Source organism: Oryza glaberrima, chromosome 1 (genome assembly GCF_000147395.1).
Source record: "Oryza glaberrima chromosome 1, OglaRS2, whole genome shotgun sequence".
Lineage (NCBI taxonomy): Eukaryota > Viridiplantae > Streptophyta > Magnoliopsida > Poales > Poaceae > Oryza > Oryza glaberrima.
In genome coordinates, this window is record NC_068326.1 from 6,958,310 (window position 1) to 6,980,950 (window position 22,641).

The 22,641-nt window shown below is 41.6% G+C and overlaps 2 protein-coding genes, 1 long non-coding RNA gene and 1 pseudogene across 3 annotated transcripts; 1 reads left to right on the top strand and 3 right to left on the bottom strand.

The window, feature by feature from the left end:
• Positions 1–1,030: 1,030 nt before the first annotated feature.
• Positions 1,031–2,357, top strand: LOC127763297 (CASP-like protein 1C1-2). The gene is made up of 2 exons (XM_052287955.1): positions 1,031–1,351; positions 1,681–2,357. The coding sequence occupies exons 1-2, from the start codon at positions 1,191–1,193 to the stop codon at positions 2,006–2,008; spliced, it is 489 nt and encodes a 162-aa protein (XP_052143915.1). The 5' UTR covers positions 1,031–1,190; the 3' UTR covers positions 2,009–2,357.
• A 904-nt stretch (positions 2,358–3,261) lies between these two features.
• Positions 3,262–5,780, bottom strand: LOC127763288 (probable 2-carboxy-D-arabinitol-1-phosphatase). Its single transcript, XM_052287943.1, has 7 exons — positions 5,414–5,780; positions 4,740–4,954; positions 4,354–4,473; positions 4,169–4,268; positions 3,943–4,082; positions 3,782–3,861; positions 3,262–3,615 (listed from the first exon to the last, which is right to left on the bottom strand). Exons 1-7 carry the CDS (start codon positions 5,541–5,543, stop codon positions 3,489–3,491), a joined length of 912 nt encoding a protein of 303 aa, XP_052143903.1. The 5' UTR covers positions 5,544–5,780; the 3' UTR covers positions 3,262–3,488.
• A 417-nt stretch (positions 5,781–6,197) lies between these two features.
• LOC127763307 (uncharacterized) lies at positions 6,198–8,685 on the bottom strand. Its single transcript, XR_008015689.1, has 5 exons — positions 8,583–8,685; positions 8,386–8,507; positions 8,077–8,147; positions 7,647–7,814; positions 6,198–7,329 (listed from the first exon to the last, which is right to left on the bottom strand). It is a non-coding gene; the product is annotated as an uncharacterized LOC127763307 (long non-coding RNA).
• A 6,358-nt stretch (positions 8,686–15,043) lies between these two features.
• Positions 15,044–18,764, bottom strand: LOC127757152 (isoflavone reductase homolog IRL-like; annotated as a pseudogene).
• Positions 18,765–22,641: the final 3,877 nt, after the last annotated feature.

The following is a 22,641-nucleotide window of genomic DNA, read 5'->3' on the forward strand; positions in this document are numbered from 1 at the left end:
AAACCTCAAAATCAACTCTAAATTTAAAGTTGAAAATTTAAATTTTGACTAATAAGTATAAGCATAAGTGAAAAAAATAAGGCTACTATACATGGCCATTTAATAAAAAAACAACGATCTGGTTGAGGTTATACACGTGAACGAGTGGAACTTTTTTTAAAAAAATGGAATAGTACATCACGTGCTAAGGAGAAAGAGAAAAAGACAAAAGCGCAAATGGAGGGAGTTTAACTAGTTGGAGATATATATACAGAAATAGTTTCCATTTTGCAGTCAATACAAAGGGTAAAAAACTTGCGGCCTCGCAGAAAAAACCTGTGTACCAGGGCTACCAGCTTCAGATTAATAAATCATTGAAATTTTCTTTTCTGGATGTGGATTAGCTGCGATGACTACTTAGGGCAAGAAAACATCGGGGGCCCCTGTGACACGGAGCAGTTAATAAGACAGCATCATCGTCCTAACTTCTTGAGGAAGCTGCCCGGCTGATTTGACAGTCTCATATTTTAAACTACACTAGCTAATTGGCTTGATCATTGTTCATCCTAAGAAGCTTAAGCTAAAGGGGCCTCTCCCTGTTGCATTTCTTTAATTTGTTTGTGATATATACAAGAGATATCCCTTGAGGGTTCAGAAGGAGCAAAATTGAGTTGTTCTAATAACATCAACCGTGGTAAAATACTAAAAAGAAGTTCTGTTACGTTAAGCATGGGCATGCAAACATAAGGGTAAGAAAGATTCAAGGAACAAGGGCGCCAAATACTTGTGCTACATGACAATAATCGGATGGGAACAATTCTAAATTTTTAATTTAATGCAAATTTTATTCAAATTCACATCTTTCCAACAGGTAACCATCGGTTTATGGGGACATCTATAATTTATAAACCGCTCCCATAACCATCATTTTTTTTTAAAAAACAAAGCCGACACTACAAACTAATATTTTTTGTGCAATTATACTAGTTGGCAAGTCCTATATTAAAGATGCCATGCAACTCTTCTCCTACTTAATCCATCACATCACGAAACCACTTCATGTACTCTTAACTTTATCTGCTTGTACCCTTATCATTATCTTGAGCATTTCATAGTTTCAAATACACATATTGCCGCCCTCTCTCCCTCTCAGGCTCTCAGTGTGTCAATCACCTTGTAACACACATCCACACACAAACACACACACAAAGATGTTCTCCGCCAAGGCTCGGTGGATCGTCGCCGTCGTGCTCAGGGTGGCCGCCGCCGGCGCCGCGGCGGTCGCGGCGGTGCTCATGGCCATGAGCCATGATGAGGTCATCGTCTACGGCATGGAGGTGCAGGCCAAGTTCCGCTACACTCCATCGCTAGTGTAAGTTGCAATAGCACAGTAGCACCGTATTTGTGCAGAGGTTTCATATTGATAAAACATGAAAAAAGATACAAGACAACAGGTTTGGAAGGTTATCGTCAAAAAAAGGAAAAAAAAAACAAGCCACGCTACGCACCTACTCTCTTCATCATTCTTAAATAAACAAATCTAATACGGGATTTAACATTTCATAATACTACAAATCTGAATATGTCCCATACTAACTCGTTTATTCTGGGAGAGAACACCACAAGCACTGGCACATTTCGTTTGCATTTGCAGTTATGTTCCTGAAGAATTCCACCGACCGATCGATCTCCTGGATGCAGGTTCTTCGTCGCCGCCAACGCCGCCGTGAGCGCGTGCAGCTTGGTCGTCCTGCTCGTGCCGTCGTCGACGAGCAAGCTCGCCGCGAGGCTGCTGCTGATGGCCGACGTGGTGCTCGGCATGGTGCTCGCCGGCGCGTTCGCGGCGGCGGGCGCCATGGCGGAGCTGGGGAAGAACGGCAACAGCCACGCCGGCTGGATCGCGATCTGCGTCCAGGTGCCGCTCTTCTGCGACCGCGTCAGGTCGGCTCTCGTCGCCGGCTCCGCCACCATCGTCCTGTACTACCTCATGCTCATGTACTCCATTTACACACTCCCCATGTTCCCATGAGCATCTCTACTACTAGCTTTTTAGCTTTTTAGAGTAGTAGAGGTGTCGTTCTAGATTTAGAGTCAGTAGTACTCTCTCCGTTCTAAAATAAATTAATTTTTATTTATGTACAGAATTATGTACAGAATTTTATTTATTTTGAGATAGAGTAGGTGCTTGTAAGTGAGATTAGCAGCCTGTTTTTTTTAAGAGGTTTCTTATTATTCTTGGAGAGTTATATAGCCGTTGGATAAAAATGCCACGGACGTCTGTGCCTCTTCAAGAATGGGAGAAAATCTCTTATTTTTTTTATATGTTTTCTTGTAAAGGCTTTTCTATAGTAGTGATGATCAAACGTTATAGTATGAAAGCACATAGTTTCTGTATACAGCTAGCTAGTGATATATGATCGCAACTGCTACTATTATGTAAACAGAAAAATTGTAAGTTTTGTGTTGTGGCTTCTTAATCCAGTATGGCATGTAAAATTGTAAATTTCAGAAGGATATGTCACATGAGAGTTTCAAAATTGTTTAGGATGTTTGACACATCGGTTATTTATGTTATCCACGATTTGGTTAAAGTCCAAAATTTCCTTCAACCAGTTATTACATGACAGGGTCAGAGGTCGCAATCTCAGACGGTTAAAAATGAAGTTATTTTGTGAGTAAAGAAATCCCTTCTGGAGTCAACGGAAAGGATACAGACAAAATCCCTCTTGTCCTCTCTTGTTTTAATAACAGGGTTTACTGCTCATATCATGACTCGTTATCAAATGACAGCCAATTAGAAGCCCTGTTTCTCCCAGATGGCTGGTCATTAGCAATTTTCTTCCTTTTTCTTTGTTAAGGGTGCAATTGGTTGTCATAACTCATGGTCATTCAGCATTTTTCTTCCTTTTTTCTTAATAGTGCAGTTGGTTGTGATATTCATTCTCACTCAGAAAACCATATATCATGGGGTAAAATCCAGAAAAAATGTACAAGTGACCTACTCCCCCCATCCCAAAAAAAAGACAAACCCTAGATTTCCGTGTCCAACGTTTGATCGTCCATTTTATTTGAAAAAAATATGAAAAAAATTAAAAAGACAAGTCACGTATAAAGTATTAATCATGTTTTATCATCTAACAACAATGAAAATACTAATTATAAAAAAATTTCATATAAGACAGACGGTCAAACGTTGGACACGAAAATACAGGATGTCTTTTTTTTTTTTTGAGGACGGAGGGAGCACATAAGTAGTAGTTGATGATCAAAGCTTGCTTAGACTGGTTAAAAAATGTTCAGTTTTCACTTTTCAGCGCATCAGTAGTTGAGTAGTTGATCCTTGTAAACAGTTTATATTCACATCAACAACTATATCAGAGAGGGTCGACTTGTGTGACCTATCCATGCTATTTCATCGAGAATGAAGTTTGTCTAATCAGGGTGTGCTAAACTGCTAATATACTTGACAGAAATGCAGACACCCCCCCAAAAAAGAGAAGAACAGATAACTAATACTGGTATGTATGGTCACTATACATGTGTGCTGTCATGTTAAGGGCTTGAAGCATAGCCTCTCCTCGCTTGTTTACAGTGAAGACGCACATGCCACCATTGTTCACATCAATGGAACGAAACCTGCATGATTAAATTGCTATTTCAAAAAAAAAGAAGAAAAAGGAAATGTTTGCAATCTTGTAAGTTGGGTAATATTGTGAAGCAACTCGTAATATTTTCAACGAATTTTTCCAATCCAAGTGTACATAAGACTCCAAACTGTAGCCATAGGAAAGGTCCAACTTGCCTCTCAGGAGGAAGACCTAGCGCGGTGCAGATGAGTGCGCGCAAAATAGATTTGTGAGTAACGACCAACATATTTTCTCCCTGGCACAAAAAATGTGGAGAACAGAATGAATGTTCAAGATACCCAAAAGAGGAGAATTTGAAAGGTTGAAAGGTTCATACTGGAGTAAGCAAGATTTCCTTCCAAGCTTCTCTTGCTGTTCCCCATAACTTCCGAACTGGGTACATGCCATTGACCTTGAAATTTGAAGGATCCTCCCGCCATCTGGTGTACAACTCTGGATATTCCTTCTTAGCATCCGCTGCCTCCAAGTATTTACTAAGGTCATTTTGCGTAAATGGACAGTAAGAGTGAAGAGATTGAAGGCTTGTACAAGCAACAACATACCATTGGTCATGCCCTCTAAGAAGAATAGATGAGCCTCTTTTAAAGAATCAAGAAATATAAGAGGCTCCTCCTTTCCCTTCCATATAATTTCGGCAGTTGACTGCGTATAAAGAACAACGTAGTCAAGCATTTGTGTTATTTAGGTAACAAGTGATAGATTCATATTAGGATTATTGAATTAGAACCTTTGCCCGTGAGATAGGACTAGAGAAACAAACGTCGAATTTCATGTTCGCAAGGGCATCGCGACATTTCTCTGCCTGCTTGGCACCAGTTTCTGTTAACACGGACAGATTTGAGCTTCCCTAGACAAAAGAAACTGGTTCATTAACGCATTCAATAAAATGCATCTCGATTATTGAGGAGATTCCATGAACTAAATATAAAGTTGCAACAGGTATCGTAAACAAATTGTTAAAATGGTTGTTTGTTCATGCAGTCTAATGAGCACCAAAACTTAAACAAAGAAACCACATCTACAAACAGTGTACACCTCACCAAAATATTAATCATGGGAAAGAAATGGGAGCAGAAGTTGCAGTGAACCTCTGATTGAAAGGTAAATACCAACCTGTACACGGCTTTCCGCATTCCAAGTGCTCAAACCATGCCTGACAAGAGTAATCTTCTTCGACGAAGTTAACATCTCATTCGTAAGCGATGTTGTTGCTCCTCTGAAGCCGTAAGCAGCACCGGTCACGGATGCCTCATTGTCAGGAGGGGTTTCTACAGATACATTGCTCACACCACTATGAGCTGATCTGATGGTAACAACCCGGAGTTTGCCTACAGCAATAAGAACAACACCTATCAGCACCAAACAGACGGTACAAATTCAGAATGTGTTCAAGTAGTACAAGTATAGTAATTTCAGCCTACCGTATAAATAAAATTAAAAATGACTAAAGTCCATGTACAAACCACTACTGCTGATGAGAAATTCCTAGGAATGCTCTGCTGCCATTCAGAGATTTCAAGGAGATGATCATGAACATGAAGTCATGATACAAAATGTTGTACCATGTAAATTCAAAGCCCTTATCAACCATGATTTCACTTCCAAGGTTGCTACTATATGGAAAGAAAACGAAAAAAAATTGCACTACAACAACTTATCGTACGCATATGAGGGTAACAAGTGAGCGAATTGCAAGCAACTTCAAATTTGAAACAATAATTTTTTTTAAAAAAATCAAAGAACAAACACGAAAAAAAAGAGGGAAACTGGAAGGGGTAATGAGATACCGGCGCGCTTGCAGAGGCGCGGCGGAGCGCGGGGTGGTGGAGCCAGGCGGAGGCGGAGACGGCCGCCGGCGGGCAGGGACGGGAGGCACGCCGCCGGCGAAGGCTGCGTCGCCAGCGAAGCGGAGCCCATCTCTTGGCTTCCTCTGGACTTCTGGAGACGACCAGCTAGTTCCTCAGGGGCAGCGTACAAATATCCACCAGTTATTTCGGATAAAGTTTGAATCTACCTACTTTTTTGCAGAGGGAGGAAAAAAATGAATTAGGGGAATATCGCAAGAACCAGCAAATTTCCTCCAAAATCGTTTGAAAATCCTATATCTAGATTAAAACATCGCACGGTCCTCCTCAGTGATGTGATGAAACATTCCGGGTATTCGTACTTTACATAACTTGTTTGAAACTGCAGCATTAACCTTGAAATCATAAATTTGAATCCTGACATTTTGTACGACATTTTTCTTGTGAAGGATGTAACGCCTCATTTGGTCCCCTGAGGCCTTGACAATGACTTGGGATTTGTGAACAGGTTCTTGCACTTCTTCCACTGCTGCCACAAATTAAAGATATTTCTTCCGCCTAAGAATTTAAAGGTAGCATATTCTATCAGATTACAAAACCCAAAAAAATCTTCAGGGACTCGAACACAAGTCACAAGTGTATGATATCCAAGGAATTTACCTTGTTTTTTTTTTGTTTTCCCTTACAGTTCTCCCCCAGAATTACAGGAATTTCATGATTTGACGACAACGCTAGAGAAGTTCCAGTCAAAACATCAATTTCACACACATGAACACCACGATTACAGACAAAAAAGAGGAGAAAATTTTAACCTTCAGTACAGGCAAGATTTCTGAAAAGCTTGTATCTCCAAATAGTTACTCATGTATCTCCAAATATCTAGATGCAGTTGTCATATTAAGCCTACAGAAAGAATACTCCAAATAAAGGATTATAATCTTTTTATGAATACTCCAAACAAAGGATTACAATCTTTTTGTTTAACAATTGGCATTTAATAGTTCTTTGAGTTACAATTTTTTTGTTGCTATAAACAGAAGCAACATTACTCAAAGTAGAAACAAAATGGGTTCAGCGATAGCACACAGGATAACAAGGGCAGACATAACAAGATAGGAAAAACAGTGTTCCTTCTCAATGAAAATAACCATGGACTTGCCCGCCCACATTTTGGCTAATTGTTTCCTCATGGTCCAGAACAAAATTTGGAGTTGTGATCACGAAATAGTCCATTAACCCTGCTGAAATACCACACTGTAAAATGAGGCCATGAGGGAGTAGAGCATTAAATTGATATGTAAATTTGAAATACAAAAGGGCATGTAGCCTAGTGGTTACAGTGACCTGAGTAGTACCCCAAGGTCCTGAGTTCAAATCTCCTATAGAGCGAATTCAGATTGGGTTGTTTGCGGGGCTAAGTTCCCTACTTCAATGGCCGGTCCTGAGTTCAAATCTCCTATAGAGCGAATTCAGATTGGGTTGTTTGCGGGGCTAAGTTCCCTACTTCAATGGCCGTATATATCCGGTTGGATGTAGAGGCCGGGTAAAAAATACCCTTCTCTAAAAAAAAAATGTAAATTTGGAACTAGCCCATTGCAAAAATAGATATGAATCGAGTAACAACTAGTTAATTACATACACTCTAGGCAACACCAATTAGTTCCGCAACATAATCTCCCTGAAAATGTCATAAATGGGAGTGGAAATTGCAAGATATCGTATTAGACAAAAATGACTTATTACCCCAAAATGATAGCCCATGGTCCATGGATCTCAGCAGCCATCATTTGTTTGCTTCTCGAAAGGCCATTTGCACCTGGGGCACTTCATCCATGGTGCTACTTATCATTTTTCTCACAGTCCATATTTTACTGCAACCTCTTTTAAAACATTTTGCACTGACATGTCAAAAGAGTGTGCTGCCTCAGAAACAAAACAATTGCAACTAAGAAGGTACAATACAATTACGCTAATTGGAAGCATCAATTATTAAAGTTTTCTCAGGGAATAGGCGTTCATGATACAAAGACATTTAGGCTACTGTCTAATCTAGTCGAACATTTAGTTGCTCCTAAACATAATTTACACAATTGATATTGCATATTTTCCATTCTTTCAAAAGCATATACAGTATCTAATATTCAAATCAAGAACTTATCAGATCTTCATCAACAACTGACTGAATATGTCAGCGGTAAAAATTGAGATGGAATACCTGCCGTGTTTGAAGCATCTGAATTCTGTATTGTTCTATTTCCTTCGCTAATATCCTGTGGTCCTGCCTATAGGTAAGATTCTTACAATCTTTAATCCTTCCATCAAGGTCTACATTGATTTTTTCCAACTCTATGGGGATCGATGACCTCAAATTTTTTTATGTACCCTGAAAAATATTGAAACTTTAAATATCAGAATACTGAACAGAGAACAGATGTTGGATAAACAAATTAAGGGCACTGAGCAAAATCAGAATATTTCCTGTACTTTTTTCGCACGCAGAAGCCAAAATAAAAGAAGCAAACAGGCAAGGCAGTATGCCAACTATCACTTTGTTTTCCTTTGGCCTGTTATCCCTTTACTGCTATGGTGCATAACAGCATGCATTCAAAACTGAAGACGGGTTTAGTAAGGCAAACACTCTTAACTTGTCAACACGCCAAGAAGCACAAAGCCTCAAGCGCAGCATAATCTGGGGAATAGCGAACACATGCCTGACCTGAACAGCTAAAAATGGAGGAGGATTAGCAGATACTACAAAACTGCTTGGCAAAGCTACCAAATAGAAAATCTACTAGTAGCAATCTTATGAATATGTTCCAATAGCAATTCACAGTTTCACACTAAGTCACCACATTTCGTCCATCCAGATGGGGCAAATTATAAGCCGATTATCAAGCCTAGGTACCGAACGATCCTACATACTACTCTGAACTGAAATGACCAGATCACCTCACCTCCTTTTCCTTTTGGTAGTTTTCTCGGTTAAAACCCCAAAATGCACAGCAGCTGACCACCCCAGTAGAGCATCCGTCACAACTACTCCAAACATTATCCTCTGCTTTGATGGGATTGATTTCTTCAGTGGACCACGGGAGCAGTAAGAAGAGGCTGGTAGATGGATAGGGTTTAGTAATTAGTACTTAGTACTCACCTCGGTGCTAAGGAAGGAGGCCGTGACGCCGGAGATGGGCTGCCTTCGCCGTCGTGCGCCGCGCGTTGTTCAGGACCCGCCGCCCCATCTGCTCGGAGTAACTCCTCTCGCCGCCGGCGGCGCCGCCGCCGCTCGCACAAAACACTAGTCGCGGGTTGAGGTGGGCCGTTCGAGAGTCCATGGGCTGAGAGAAGCGGCTGCGGCCCGTGGCGGAGGCTTGGGCTGGGCCCAATGAGCCACCGTTTTGATGGGCCGCTGGCAAGAGAGGGGATGGGCTCATGCCTAATGGGCCTCTAATAATACCTTTTTTTGTAATAAGTTCACTTTGACTCCATAAATAAGTGACCCGAATCTAATCCATAACCCTAAACCGCAAACTATTGTAATTTGACTATTGAAACCATTGTAATTTGACTCCCTTGGCGGTTTTGGAGGGCGGTTTTGCTGACGTGGCGGTGTTGACCTAGTCCATAGTGCTGACGTGGCGCTTAGGTGGCATTTCAATTAAAAACATATATGTGGGATCCGTTTGTCATTCACACACACAAACAATTGTGGGGGCTACTGACATGTGGACCCCACATGTCATACTCTCCCTTTCTTCTTCCTCCCCTCCTCCGCCCTTCTCTCTTTCTTTCTCCCTCTCCACTTCGGCCGTCCGTGGGGAGCGAGCGGCGGCGGGTGGGGGATGAAGCGATGGCGGCCAGTGGGAACTGAAGCGGTGGCGGCGGCAGGTTGGAGCTGACACAGAGGCGGGAGAGGACGACAGTGCCGACGCCGACGAGATAGAGCGGGGGGACGGCGGTCGAAAGCTTCGGCGGGCCAAGAGCTGGGCGCCGGCGTGGCCCGAGGGTGCCGGGGGAGACTTGAGCGGACAACATGGGACTACCTCCTTCTCCTCCTCCGCCGCCGCCACTCCCTATGCCGGGATCTGAGCTCCTCGTCGCCGTCCACCACCTCCCCACATCCATTCGCATCGCCGCCGCGAGGAGGTGCGACCTCGTAGTCTAGTGCCTCCTCCTTCTCCTCCTCCCCTCCACTCGCGTCAGCTCCAGCCTGCCGCCACCGCCGTCCGCCGCTTCAGCTCCCGCCGGCCGCCACCACTCCGGCCCACACCCATCGCCGCCACCGCTCCAGCTAGCTCCTGCGTCAGGTCTCGCCACCGTCGCCGCTACTTCAGCTCTTGCCCGCCGCCGCTCGCTCCTCACGGATGGCCGAAGGGGAGAGGGAGAAAGAAAGAGAGAAGGGAGGGGGAGGAAGAAGAAAGGGAGAGGATGACATGTGGGGCCCACATGTTAGTGGGCCCCACAATTTTGTGTGTGTGAATGACAAACAGGTCCCATATATGTTTTTAATTGAAATGCCACCTAAGCGCCATATCCAGCACCACAGATTAGGTCAACACCGCCACGTTAGCGCCATGTCAGCGAAACCGTCCTCCAAAACCGGGAGTCAAATTGTACAGGTTTCAATAGTTAGGGGGTCGAGATATCCGGTTTTGTGGTTTAGGGTCATGGATTAGATCCGGATCACTTTTTAGGGAGTAAAAGTGAACTTATTCCTTTTTTTTCACTAGTTACATAAGTGCACTCCTATATGCATGTAAGTTGTAACGGATCAATCCCATATAATTTGAGATAGATTGGGGGCTTGTAAATTAACGGATCATATCCATATAATTAGGGAGGAGACGATGCTTATTTTTCGCGTATGGAAATGAAAGGAGAGAACGGAAGGAGGGCCACTCTGTTTTTGACTTTTTTTTTCTAAGTTAAAATTTTTAACTTTAACCAAGAATGTAAAAAAAGATAGCAATATTTTCAACACTAAACAAAAAAACTATCAAAATTTGTTTAATGTTAGATTTAATAAAAGTAATTTGGTGATATAAATATTGCTTTTTTCTATAAATATGGTTAAAATTTTATTAATGTAATATTAGAAAAGGCAAAGAGACTTATAATATAAAATGGAGGGAGTAACAGAGGTAAGCAGAAGCCCTATGGTGAGTTTGTGCTATGCGATTTTTAACTTTTTTTTCCCCACTAAAAATAACTTACTTGATGAAATACGTGACAAATCTCTAGCCACCAAACTTTACCCAATTAATAAATTATTTTTAAGGGGAAATTAATCAATTATTAGTTACTTTTGTCTTGTTGTCGGGTTCATTGGATATGGGCTGTGTGTCAAATAAAGCTTGGTTGTCATTAGTTTTCGTCTCATAGTGGACCGATCGACGTGATGCCTTCTTCTATCAACCGTAATGAGTGATTCCACTTAACAGGAAAATATGGCTGCACTACATATATGTGTAGTGGTGGAAATTTAAAAACTACCTTTAGATCAAGAAATAAATGTTTGAGATTCGTCCACGTCACCATGACTCCATGAGTTAAAATTTTAACTCGCAGATTCACTCAGAAGTTAAAATTTTACTTAGAGTTATTTTAACTCATAGTGACGTAGACGAATCCTGAACATCCACTTCTCGATCCAACGGTAGTTTTCAAATTTCCACTATATATGTGATTTGCACTACATATTTTCCATCTAAATGGTGATGATGAAATGTGTCTATCAAATCTCAAACTATTATTAAATAAATAAAAATTTTAAATGGGAAATATATCACAAGATTTGTTATAAAACTCTTTCGTATAGTTATATTTTAATAAACTTCTATATGAAACATGTGCATTAACCGGAGATTCTGTTGAATGGATGTAACACTGTTGGTTCTATTTGGCGAGCTTAAAATTTTAAAAAGTACTAGCTAATTGGTAGTTTGTTTGTGAGAATCTGAAGAAACAATGTAACGTCCCGCCTCTCCCAGGCCGGGCCCACTTACATCTGGCAGTTTTCATAGGTCATATACTTTCCTCACAGAGAAATTGCTCCAAGCCAAGCACGTTTAACCTCAGAGTTCTTTCGAGATCGGCTTCCGGAAAAGAAGTTGTAACTTGTTGATATGAGTATTCTATTGACCCTATTAAGCCTTGGGCCGCCTCAGAGTTCTTTTGAGATCGGCTTCCGGAAAAGAAGTTGTAACTTGTTGATATGAATATTCTATTAATCCTATTAAGCCCTGGGCCGGGATGTCACATCCTCACCCCCTTAAGACACCAAGAGTCAGAGTCAGCTCTGATACCATTTTGTAATGTCCCGTCTCCCCTCCTTAAGACACCGACGATTTTGTAACGTCCTGCGAGAGTCGGCTCTCATACCGACCAACATATTGTCCTCACTCGTGTGCACCAAGAAGAATCTCTCGATCGGTCACCCATCCCGAAATCACTCGTGTGCACCCGGAAAGAATCTCTCGGTCGGTCACCCATCCCGAAATTGCTCCACTCGTGTGCACCCGGGAAGAATCTCCCTGTCGGTCACCCATCCCAAAATTAGACACCAACGATCTATTAATCCTATTAAGCCCTGGGTCGGGATGTCAGATCCTCACCCCCTTAATACACCGAGACACCGAGAGTCAGAGTCGGCTCTGGCACCATTTTGTAACGTCCCGCCTCTCGCCCCTTAAGACACCGACGATTTTGTAACGTCCCGCGAGAGTCGTCTCTGATACCGACCAACACATTATCCTCACTCGTGTGCACCCGGGAAGAATCTCCCGGTCGGTCACCCATCCCGAAATTGCTCCACTTGTGTGCACCCGGGAAGAATCTCCCGGTCGTCACCCATCTCGAAATCACTCATGTGCAGACCAACACATTGTCCTCAAAATCACTTGTGTGCACCCGGGAAGAATCTCCCGATCGGTCACCCATCCCGAAATTGCTCCTCATGTGCACCCGTTGTGTGCACCTGGGAAGAATCTCCCAGTCGGTCACCCATCCCGAAATTGCTCCGCTCGTTTGCACCCAAGAAGAATCTCCTGGTCGGTCACCCATCTCGAAATCACTCATGTGCAGGCTCTGATACTGACCAACACATTGTCCTCACTCGTGTGCACCTGGGAAGAATCTCCTGGTCGGTCACCCATCCCGAAATCACTCGTGTGCACTAGGGAAGAATCTCCCGGTCGGCCACCCATCCCGAAATTGCCCCACTCGTGTACACCTGGGAAGAATCTCCCGGTCGGTCACCCATCCCGAAATTGCTCCAGGCCAATCACGTTTAACCTCAGAGTTCTTTCAAGATTGGCTTCCAGAAAAAAGTTACAACTTGTTGATATGAGTATTCTATTAATCCTATTAAGCCCTGGGCCGGGATATCACAAACAATTTCTGACTTTAGTTTATTTTCTAGATTCTATAACTACAGTTTCTTATAATCTGGATAAAAACTAAACTATTTGAGGGAGCTTTTGATTCTCATAAGCTTTCTAAACAGGCCATATGCATGCTACTCACTATGGAAAAGAATATCTTTGCATTTATTAATTCAAAACATAATTGAATACCTTGTTAATTGGATTGCAGTTGGTTGATTTCCAAATATATATGTCTGGATTTAATATTTTCAAAATTTTAATTTAATTACCGATGGATCCATCCCTGCACCTAATGTTTTCTACTCCTATCCACAAATGCAAGAACTTTTGTCTTTTCTTAAAGAGGCTAAGGTTGAGAGAAATAGTACATTTAGCATTAAATAAGGGGTGGTTAGGGCAAAGATTGGATTAAAAATAAGTGATTGGTAGAATAAGATTATTGGATGTTCTTCAATTTATTTATGAATCAATTTTAAACACTAAGGTCTTTATATTTGTGGATGGACAGAGTATTAAACATTACAATTTCATCGTTTACATGCGAGGTATCCTATCTTCCTATATAGTCGGTACCCACTAAGGGGCATTTACTCCTATAAAGCAAGACATGCAAGAAGCCACATCATCAACAATTTTAAGTCATCAGATCATATTAGTATAAAAATAACAACCGTTGGATTAAGAAGCTACTTATTCATCTAATTCGATCATTTATTAGTTATTCATTCAACTCCCTTTGCTCCACCTCATAGTCACACATAGCGCTGATACATATTTTATGCATAATACCATGTTTTCCGAATACAAACAAATTATTGTTTAATATGTGATTATTATTAAATATGTGTGTTGTTTTGTTTTATTATGCATGATAAGATAGCATACGATTATTAGGTATCATTACCTGAATCCATTTTCAGAAAAAAACTTGAGGGAAGTAGAGAGATGCAAACTATCTAAATACAACTAAGCCCATATCTAAATACAACTAAGCCCATATTGCGCATGAAAATAATATTCATATATTATAACACTATACAATGACACTTGGAAAAATAAAGCATGAATTGTATTGTAATAACACAAGGCATATATAAATTCACATTATCATGTATTTCGTATATACATAGAGTTGCACCTAACCATTTAAAACTATGATTTTGTTTGACGATAAAAGAACAAGACCTGCGGCAAAGACGCGGGGTGGCAACTAGTTACCTAAAGAAGTATAACCTATAACAAACAATATTCCCTATGTTCCAATTCATTTATCGTTCTAATAAATCTCATCCTAAATTATGAGGTGAACTGCATCCTAATTAACCATCTTTTCGAAAGCAAAGCATTAAACATTGCAATGAGTATTACTCCATCTATACCAAATTGATCATTATATATGTTTATGCACCAAGACCAAGGATAATTTAAATTGCATCAATCAAGACACCATGCACATGTTATCCCACAATACATATTTTTTTTATTATATTCCATTATTAAAATAACATGCATCGATTAAAACACCATACCAATTACACCCTAGAATGCACATATTCTCTCATAATGCATTAATTGTATTTCAATGAAATTCGTGTACATGCGGTTATGTGATGATCTATTTGAGAAATTTTAAATTCTATTATATGATTATCAATTTAGGAAGGAGTAAGTAGTACATATTTGCAACGAGTATTAATTCTTATTATTAGTACTTTGTTGGTGAATGGAAGGAAGGACTCTAAAAATATTTTAAAATCTAAAAACGACAAATATTATTATACAAATTTCAAATGCTAGAACAACAAGTAAACTGTATAGAACGGAGTACAACTTTTCATCATCTACACGCGGAGTTTTACCAAGAAGGTATCCCGTGTAATAAATAATAATGATACAGTACATGCACATATATTCCCTTACGAAAATAGTGGTACAGGCCAGAACAAAGCAGCTAATTACTCCCTCTATTTCAAAATGTTTGTCACTATTGATTTTTTGATTTTTTAAGTACGTGTTTCACTATTCGTCTTATTCATATCATTTGATTCATTGTTAAATATACTTTTATGTACATATATAGTTTTATATATTTTACAATTTTTTTTAATAAGACGAACGGTAAAAAATATGCTTAAAAAGTCAACGGTGTCAAATATTTTGAAACGGGAGTAATTAACATGCAGCATACGAATCTGATCGGCTCGACCAGCTGATGAATAGTATCGTCAGATCATATCAGGCCGTCGATGTACTCCTCGACGGTGACGTACTCCATGTCCGGGTACAGCTCCGTCGCCTCGACGCCGACGGCGGTCTGCCCGCACGACGCCACCCCGGGCAGCAACGCCGAGTGCACTATGGCCAACTGAAAGTTGAGCGGGAACGGGGATGCTGCTACACACATATACATATACATCCACCACCCGGAATTATTTATGTAGTATGTATAGGGCAGATTAATTAGTTAATTTATTTATTGATTAATTAACGAGCTCGCTAGCTCTCTCGTTGAGCTCTTAGATTGATTAATTGATTCAAATTAATTTACCTTCGATTTTTATTGCAAGCTCTTCCTCGGGCACGTAGCATTTCTCGAGGTCCCTGCCGATCTTCTTCTCCAACACGGAGACGAGCTGATTGAGAGAGCACAAATTCGCAGGTGGCTGCACATACAGTATCTTGTCGACTGTTCGTGGGTCCTCCTCGGCTTTTATTGTCACCGCGCTCATATCCTTCTCGTCCACGAACATTGCTGATATGTTTAATATAAATTAGGAAAAAGTACGTTTTACCCCTAAACTATCGCGGTGGATCGAATTACTCCGCTAAACAATAAAATCAAATATTTTATACCTCAAGTATTCATACCGGGTAAATAACCCCCCTGAGTACTGTTCTTAGCGGTTTAGTGTTGAATTTGTACAGTGGCGCCAACATGGCAATATAGTTAGCAAAGAAAATAAAAAATATTCTCTGGGCCCACATGTCATACGTATCCCTCCAACTCCCCTTGCACGCGCGCGCACTCTGGCCGGCGACGGAGGTTCTCTCTCAGCTGGCCCGGCCAGCGACGGAGGTGGACCTCGTTCGTGTGGGTGGCAAGACGGAGCGAGCTCAAGCGGCGGTGGAGGCGGAGCGAGCTTGGGAAGCCACCGGCGGCGGCAGAGCAAGCGGTGGAGCGAGCTCAGGTGGTCGTGGTGGAGGCGGCGAGCTCGAGCGACTGACGGTGGAGGCGGAGGCGGAGCGCGTCGACCGCGCGGCCTCCGACCTTGCCCGCCGCCGTCATCGACCCTCTCCTCTACGTGTCGCCGTCCCCTCCCCCAATCTCCACCGCACCATCCCCACCTCCCCAACGGCGACCCAACCGTGGCCGGAGCCGAGGCAGTTGCTCCTGTCATGTTCCAGTCGAGGCGGACGAGGAGCGACAGCGAGGCCGCCGGGATGGCGGAGGTCGTCGGCGCCTCCGCCCCCGCCCACCGCCGGCCTCCGCTCCTCGCCCGCCGCCCGCAGCCGCCTCCGCCCCCGCCCGCCTCCGGTCTCGCCTCCGCGCCCCCTAGCCACGGCCTCGACGCCCGCCGCCGGCCTCGCCTCCGCGCCCGCCGCCCCCAGCCGCCTCCGACCCCGCGCGCCGCCCCTAGCCGCCTCCGCCCCCGCCTGCCGCCCGCCCCCCGCCGCCAGCCTCCGCGCCTCGCTCGCCGCCCGCAGCTGCCTCCGCCCCCACCCACCTTCGGCCTCGCCTGCACGCCACCCAGCCGCGGCCTCGGCGCCCGCCGCCCCCAGCTGCCTCCGACCCCGCGCGCCGCTACTAGCCGCCTCCACCCCGGCCCGCCGCTCGCCGCTCGCCGTCGGCGTCACCTCCGCGGCCTCTCTCTGCCCACCGAGAGAGAGAGGGGGAGGAGAGAAAAAGAAAAATGGGCTGACAGGTGGGCCCCACCTGTTTTTATTTGTTTTTTTGCTGACTGTATCGCCACGTGTGTGCCACGTAGGCTGAAAACCGCTTCGGATCGAGTTAGGGTGGTAATTTATCCGGTTTTAAGAGTTTGGGGGTGTCAAATATCCGGTATTGTAGTTTAGGGGGGTAAATCGTACTACCACAATAGTTGGGGGGGGGGGGTAAAACGTACTTTTTGAATCATCAATCATGCACTTATAATTTGATTGAATGAAGAGTATTCCTTTTTTTTTTTTGGAAAAAGTAATTGATTGACTAGCTAGCTATGCGATAATATTATATCCACGCGTATGGACGAATGATACTCCCTTCGATCACGAATAACTATCGGTTTTGAGTACTCTCTCCATTTTTTAATACATAACGCTGTTGATATTTTGAGATACGTCTGATCATTCGCCTTATTCAAAAAATTTAATGTAATTATCATTTTATTTTATTATGATTTGATTTATCGTCAAATATTATTTAAGCATGACTTAAAACTTTTTATATTTGTAAAAAAATTGAATAAGACGAATGATTAAACGTTTATATATTAAAAAACGGAGGTAGTACTAAAATAATATCTTACATTTAAATTTATTGACTTTCACATTGCTTAAAATTTTTTTTTGTCTCTACTTCTGGTCAGAACCGATAATTATTTATGAACAACAGGGGTACGGGTGGGATGATGATTTCTTTAGTTTCATTTTTTTTTTAAAAAAAAGAAAACAAAGGCACGAGCTCTTTGTTCACTTTATTTTCAAGACAAAGGGATTATTAATTTTACGATAAAACACTAGGAAAATTAAAATCCCTTAAAATAATACATCATGTTTCATGCATATATAAACCTTTTTGTTTGCCATCACCAAAGATGGTTGCCGTGGTGACCGGGGGGCCATCAGCTTCAGGGTTTCCGGCCTTGGGCAGCAGGAAGCCATGAACCAGATAGCCGCATACGATGGTGTGAGGAATCCCTGAAGCTCTCAGAGCTTCGCGGACTCGAAGCTTGGCTCCCAGGATGCTTCTTGCTGGCTCCAGCATCTGCTCCGCTAGCTCCACATTCAGATGGCACGAACCGCTGCATGCGTTACATTTTTCTGTTCATATGTGTGTAGTCGATTGCAATAATAATAAAAAAACCAAGGTGCTTAATTACTCTGTTACACCTTATAAGATATATTGGGTTTTAAATATTCATGCACGAATCCATATTTATATATGTGTTTAACTTTATATGAATGTTAATGGATATCTTATAATGTGGAACGGAGGGAGTTGCTACTTCATATGCAGTGCGCGGAGTTGAAGTTATATATAGCACGTACTACCTTGACATTGCCAGCATCCCGGATTGCTTCCATGATCTTAAGCTGGTTCTCCACCAGTTTGTGCGGCGTAGTGTGACCAACAGCGCAGATCACCACATCGGCGTTCTTGATCGCCGCCACTAGAATATCGTGGTCGTTGACGTCCCCCTGCAGATTAATATAATACGTGATAAATATATATACTCTCTGTTTCTTTTTCATGACGTGTGTTTTAGTACAGCGTCAAATATTTCAGAATAAAGGAAGTATTATATTAGTAGATCAACGAAGCTAGTTAATCTGATAAACTGTTATATATCTTAAAGGGTGATTTTACTATCCTTGATAAGGTATTAAGAGTTTCAAATTTTTTATGTAAAATTTGGTATTTCCGGTACTAAAGCGTCTCGAGATACGAAATATTTTAGTGTAAAATTTATATACCTCAACGTACTTTCTCATAAACCGTAAAATTTCTCATCTTGAACTAGTTAATGACTACGTACATAGACAAGTCTGGCTCCATTGTCACAGAGTTCCTCTATGAGCTTGGCCTTGACGGGGCTGTCGGCTCGGGCGCCGGCGGTGGCCGGGCGGCGGACGAGCACCGCCGTCGGGTGGCCGGCGTCGAGGCTTGCCGTCACGAGGTGACGCCCGAGTCTCCCCGTGCCGCCTATCACCAGAATCCTACTACTCGCCATGTTCTTCCTCTCCTCACTTGATTGGCCTGGCTAGCTAGCTAGCTAGCTGGCGATGTGTGTGTTTGTGACTAGCTACTTTGTAACTAGCTAGCTTCTCGCGCTCTAATATAATCGTTTCACGGCAATGTGTTTACAAGCATATATATATAGGGGAGAGGGAGAGCAGGACGAGCGTACGCGCGCACTAGCTGCTAGTATTTTTTTTTTTCGGGGAAAAGAGATGCATTACTCAGCTATAGAGTCATTACAAACCAAGTGCGAAATAAAATTACAAGAATCATCTGGCCAAAAGACCGTTAAGGATTCTCGACGACCTCTGCTAGCTAGAGCATGACTGACGCTGTTCTGATTACGATTGATTTTCGTCAGTACAACCTCTCTGTTCCTGATCAAGAGACACTTAATCTCTCTTATTATAAACTCAAATTCAGATCTCCCTTCTTCCTTGGCAAGAATCATTTGCATAGCTTCCAGGCAATCTGTTTCCAGGACGATAGGGAGCAAGGTCCATTGAAGGGCCATCACCAGCCCTTCTCTGCAAGCTACCAGTTCAGATTCGAGTGGCCCTGCACAACGGTTCAGCTTACCGCAGGCTGAGAAAATAACCTCGCCTGAACTATTTCTGAGAATTGCCCCAATTCCTCCCGTGCCTTCTAATTCATCAAAAGAGCCATCAACATTAAGTTTCATCCAGCCCGGTAGATGCTCATTTTTTATGATACCTGTTGTGTGGCATTATATTGAGGCCTCCCTTGAATCGAAAGATCGAGAAAACATAGTAGCAGGAAAAACAGAAGATTGCAAAACACAGGAATGACCGTTTGATTGAATCGCAGGAAAAACGAAGGAATTAAATGATAGGGATAGACTCAAAGGAAAGTTAATTACCAAGAGGTGGAAGCTCTTGCTAAATTTCCTCCGAAATCTCTATAGGATTGTCCATTCCATAGGAATTTCAAAGGATTGGATAGGATTTGATCCTTTGTTTCAAAGGGCTTCATAGAGAAATTTTCTATAGGATTGAAATCCCCAAAATTCCTATGTTTTTCCTCCAAATCAAAGGGGCCCTGAATATTGATCCCCTCGTGTTCAAATTTTCGCTCCACCACTTATATATTGGTGGTACAACGCTATATTGAAACAAACATAAATTGACTAAATAATTTCTTAAACATTTTGAGTAAACTAGAAAAAGACACATGCGTTACAACGGAGAAATTAAAACTATGATAAATATTAAATGATTTTAGAATTTAAATTCATATGATTTGAGCCTTAGTTTTAAGGGGGAAATTTGTGTCCAAAATATTCTATTTCTTTTTTTACTGAAATCACTGTATAAAACAGTCTATTTCTTATTCACCAAATCACCAATTCCAACATCATCATATTTATGATAATTCTTGAAAAAAGAAAACTCACATCCTCTTCAAATGGGCCTAGGGGCATAACACATCTATTGCCAATATATATGTTTGTACTCGCTGCTAATCCGATTCGTTTACCATAGCCCTCGCTGCACCGAATGTAACCTACAATGTTCTTAAAAAAAAATGTAACCTACAAGTTAAGAAAATGCAAGAAAGCTCAGAAAAGAGAGGATGGTCGGCGGATGGCCACGTGTGTTGGTGGCATGGAAGGAAATTAAATCAAGACATGATAAGTCTAACCAGAGAGAGAGCAAAAGGAGAGGAGATGAGACGACTACGATTGGAGGGGAAATAAAATCAAACTTGGGTCTGTTTAGAAGAGTTTCTATCTAATATAAGCTTCTTCTAAAATTAAAAACTCATCAAACGACCTAACTTTTGGTCTAAATTTTAAAAGAAACATAGTTATACAATCTAAAAAATAAACTAACACAATTAAAAAGCTGGCTACCAACCAAACTGCTTCTCAAAATTTTACCATCCCTCAAACAGGGACTTAGGGATTAGACCCTAACACGGTATGCAAATTGGGCCCTGTGTGTCACGATCTGATTTTGGAAATAAAAGAATTAAAATTGGACCCTGACACAAACACGTTGTACCGGGAAGCAATCTTGACCGGACACTCAACCCCGATTCACTCAAATATACTCCCTTTCGTTTGCAAAAAAAAAAAAAAATGAATATGGGCCGAATGTAACATATTTTAGTAAAAAAACTCTAAACGAATATATATTCAGATTTATAGTTCTAGAATGTATCACATCGAGTATTATATTGGTTTTGTATGAAATAGAGGGAGAACAAAATACCATAATGTGCATCATGATCGAAAAGGAGTGAACCAAAGTATTTAAGGACCTTAACCGGAAGCACGAAGAAAGTAACAACAAAAGCTTGATCCAGGATGAGAGCCTAAGCTACGACTCCCAGCTTTTACTGTGACACACTTTCGTTAGCCGGCCAGCATTTCTAACTTCTAAGATTATTTAGAAAATAAAACAAAAAACACATGTTGTTTACAAAGACGAAACGGAATCAATAATCACCTAAAAAACACATGTTGTTTACACATTTGAATGTGTGTGGATGTGATTATCTGTATATGAGGTTTGCTAGTATAATGACGTGTCTGATTCTCCCTCCCCTCAAGTACTCCCTCCACTTCACTATAAGTTCATTTTTAGAAGTGAGAGCAAAAAAATAAAAGGAGAAAAAAAATTACCCAAATATCCCCATATTAAATGAAGGATGTTAGTTGGATGGTAGTTGAGGGTAAGATGGATAAAAATTTGAATGGGTAAGTAGTACGATAGGATTGTGCTTATTTTAGGACAAAATTTAAATATATAATTGCACTTATTTTAGAAAAAAATAGTAATTGTTGACTATTACCATCTCATTTGCCATGAATAATATCTAAATGACTTTGCCCTTTGCTTTTAAGAGATTAAGGATGAAAACTACTTTCTTCGTTATATAAAGTTAGTTTTCTTACGAGACAAAGGGGTAGAATGTCCTTATTAAATGAGGGTTGGTGGGGTGTAGGAGGGCAGTTCTAGTTCAATATAATTGATAAGATGGAAAAAAAAAATTATAATTGACTGATGTGGTAACTAGTATAAAAAACCTAAAGTGAATTATACATTGGGCTAGGTATTATTCCTACACTTTCCCATTGGACTCTAGTTAGCTATTGTTTTCACTTTGATCTATGATTTCTTAATTTTGTTTCAAATTGGACTATCTCTCTTGGGCCGTGTTCGTTCTTGGGAACAAATCTCCTGTGCACATAAAATGGGCGGTCCATTAGCACGTAATTAATTAACTATTAGCTGTGTTTTTTGAAAAATGGATTCATATGTTTTTTTAAAGCAACTTTCCTATGAATTTTTTTTTTGCAAAAATCACACCATTTAGCAGTTTGAAAAACATGCGCGCGGAAAACGAGGATGTGAATTGAAAACGTTGGGGGAAAGAACTCACTCTAGGCTGTGTTCGTTGCTCTGTTTCCGACCCCTCCCAACAAGCAGGAACAGTCTAAGAGCAGGTACAATAGCAGGCTATAAGCCAGCTGCAAACATATTTTAAGGAGATAAATAAGGAGAGAGAAAGGCAGCGGGCTACAGCCAGCTGTAGCACGGAGACTTCAAGACGTAGTGTGTGTATGATAGGTGGGACCATGTATTAACAGTGTAGTATGCAACTATTGTATGAATAAACTATTAGATTGGCTATAGATGAATTGGAGCTAGTAGTTGGCTATACTATTAAACTTGCTCTAACAAATGGCACATCCTCTTTCTCTCCCCGTGTTATTCCCCCTACAGAAGTGCTGACCAGCTTTGGCATGCCCCAATTCGAGGACAGTGCTAGTAAGCTCTATTTGAGTAGCGGCCATGGTGATTCGGCATGGAGACATCAAGGCCACTCAGGGGGTGTTTAGA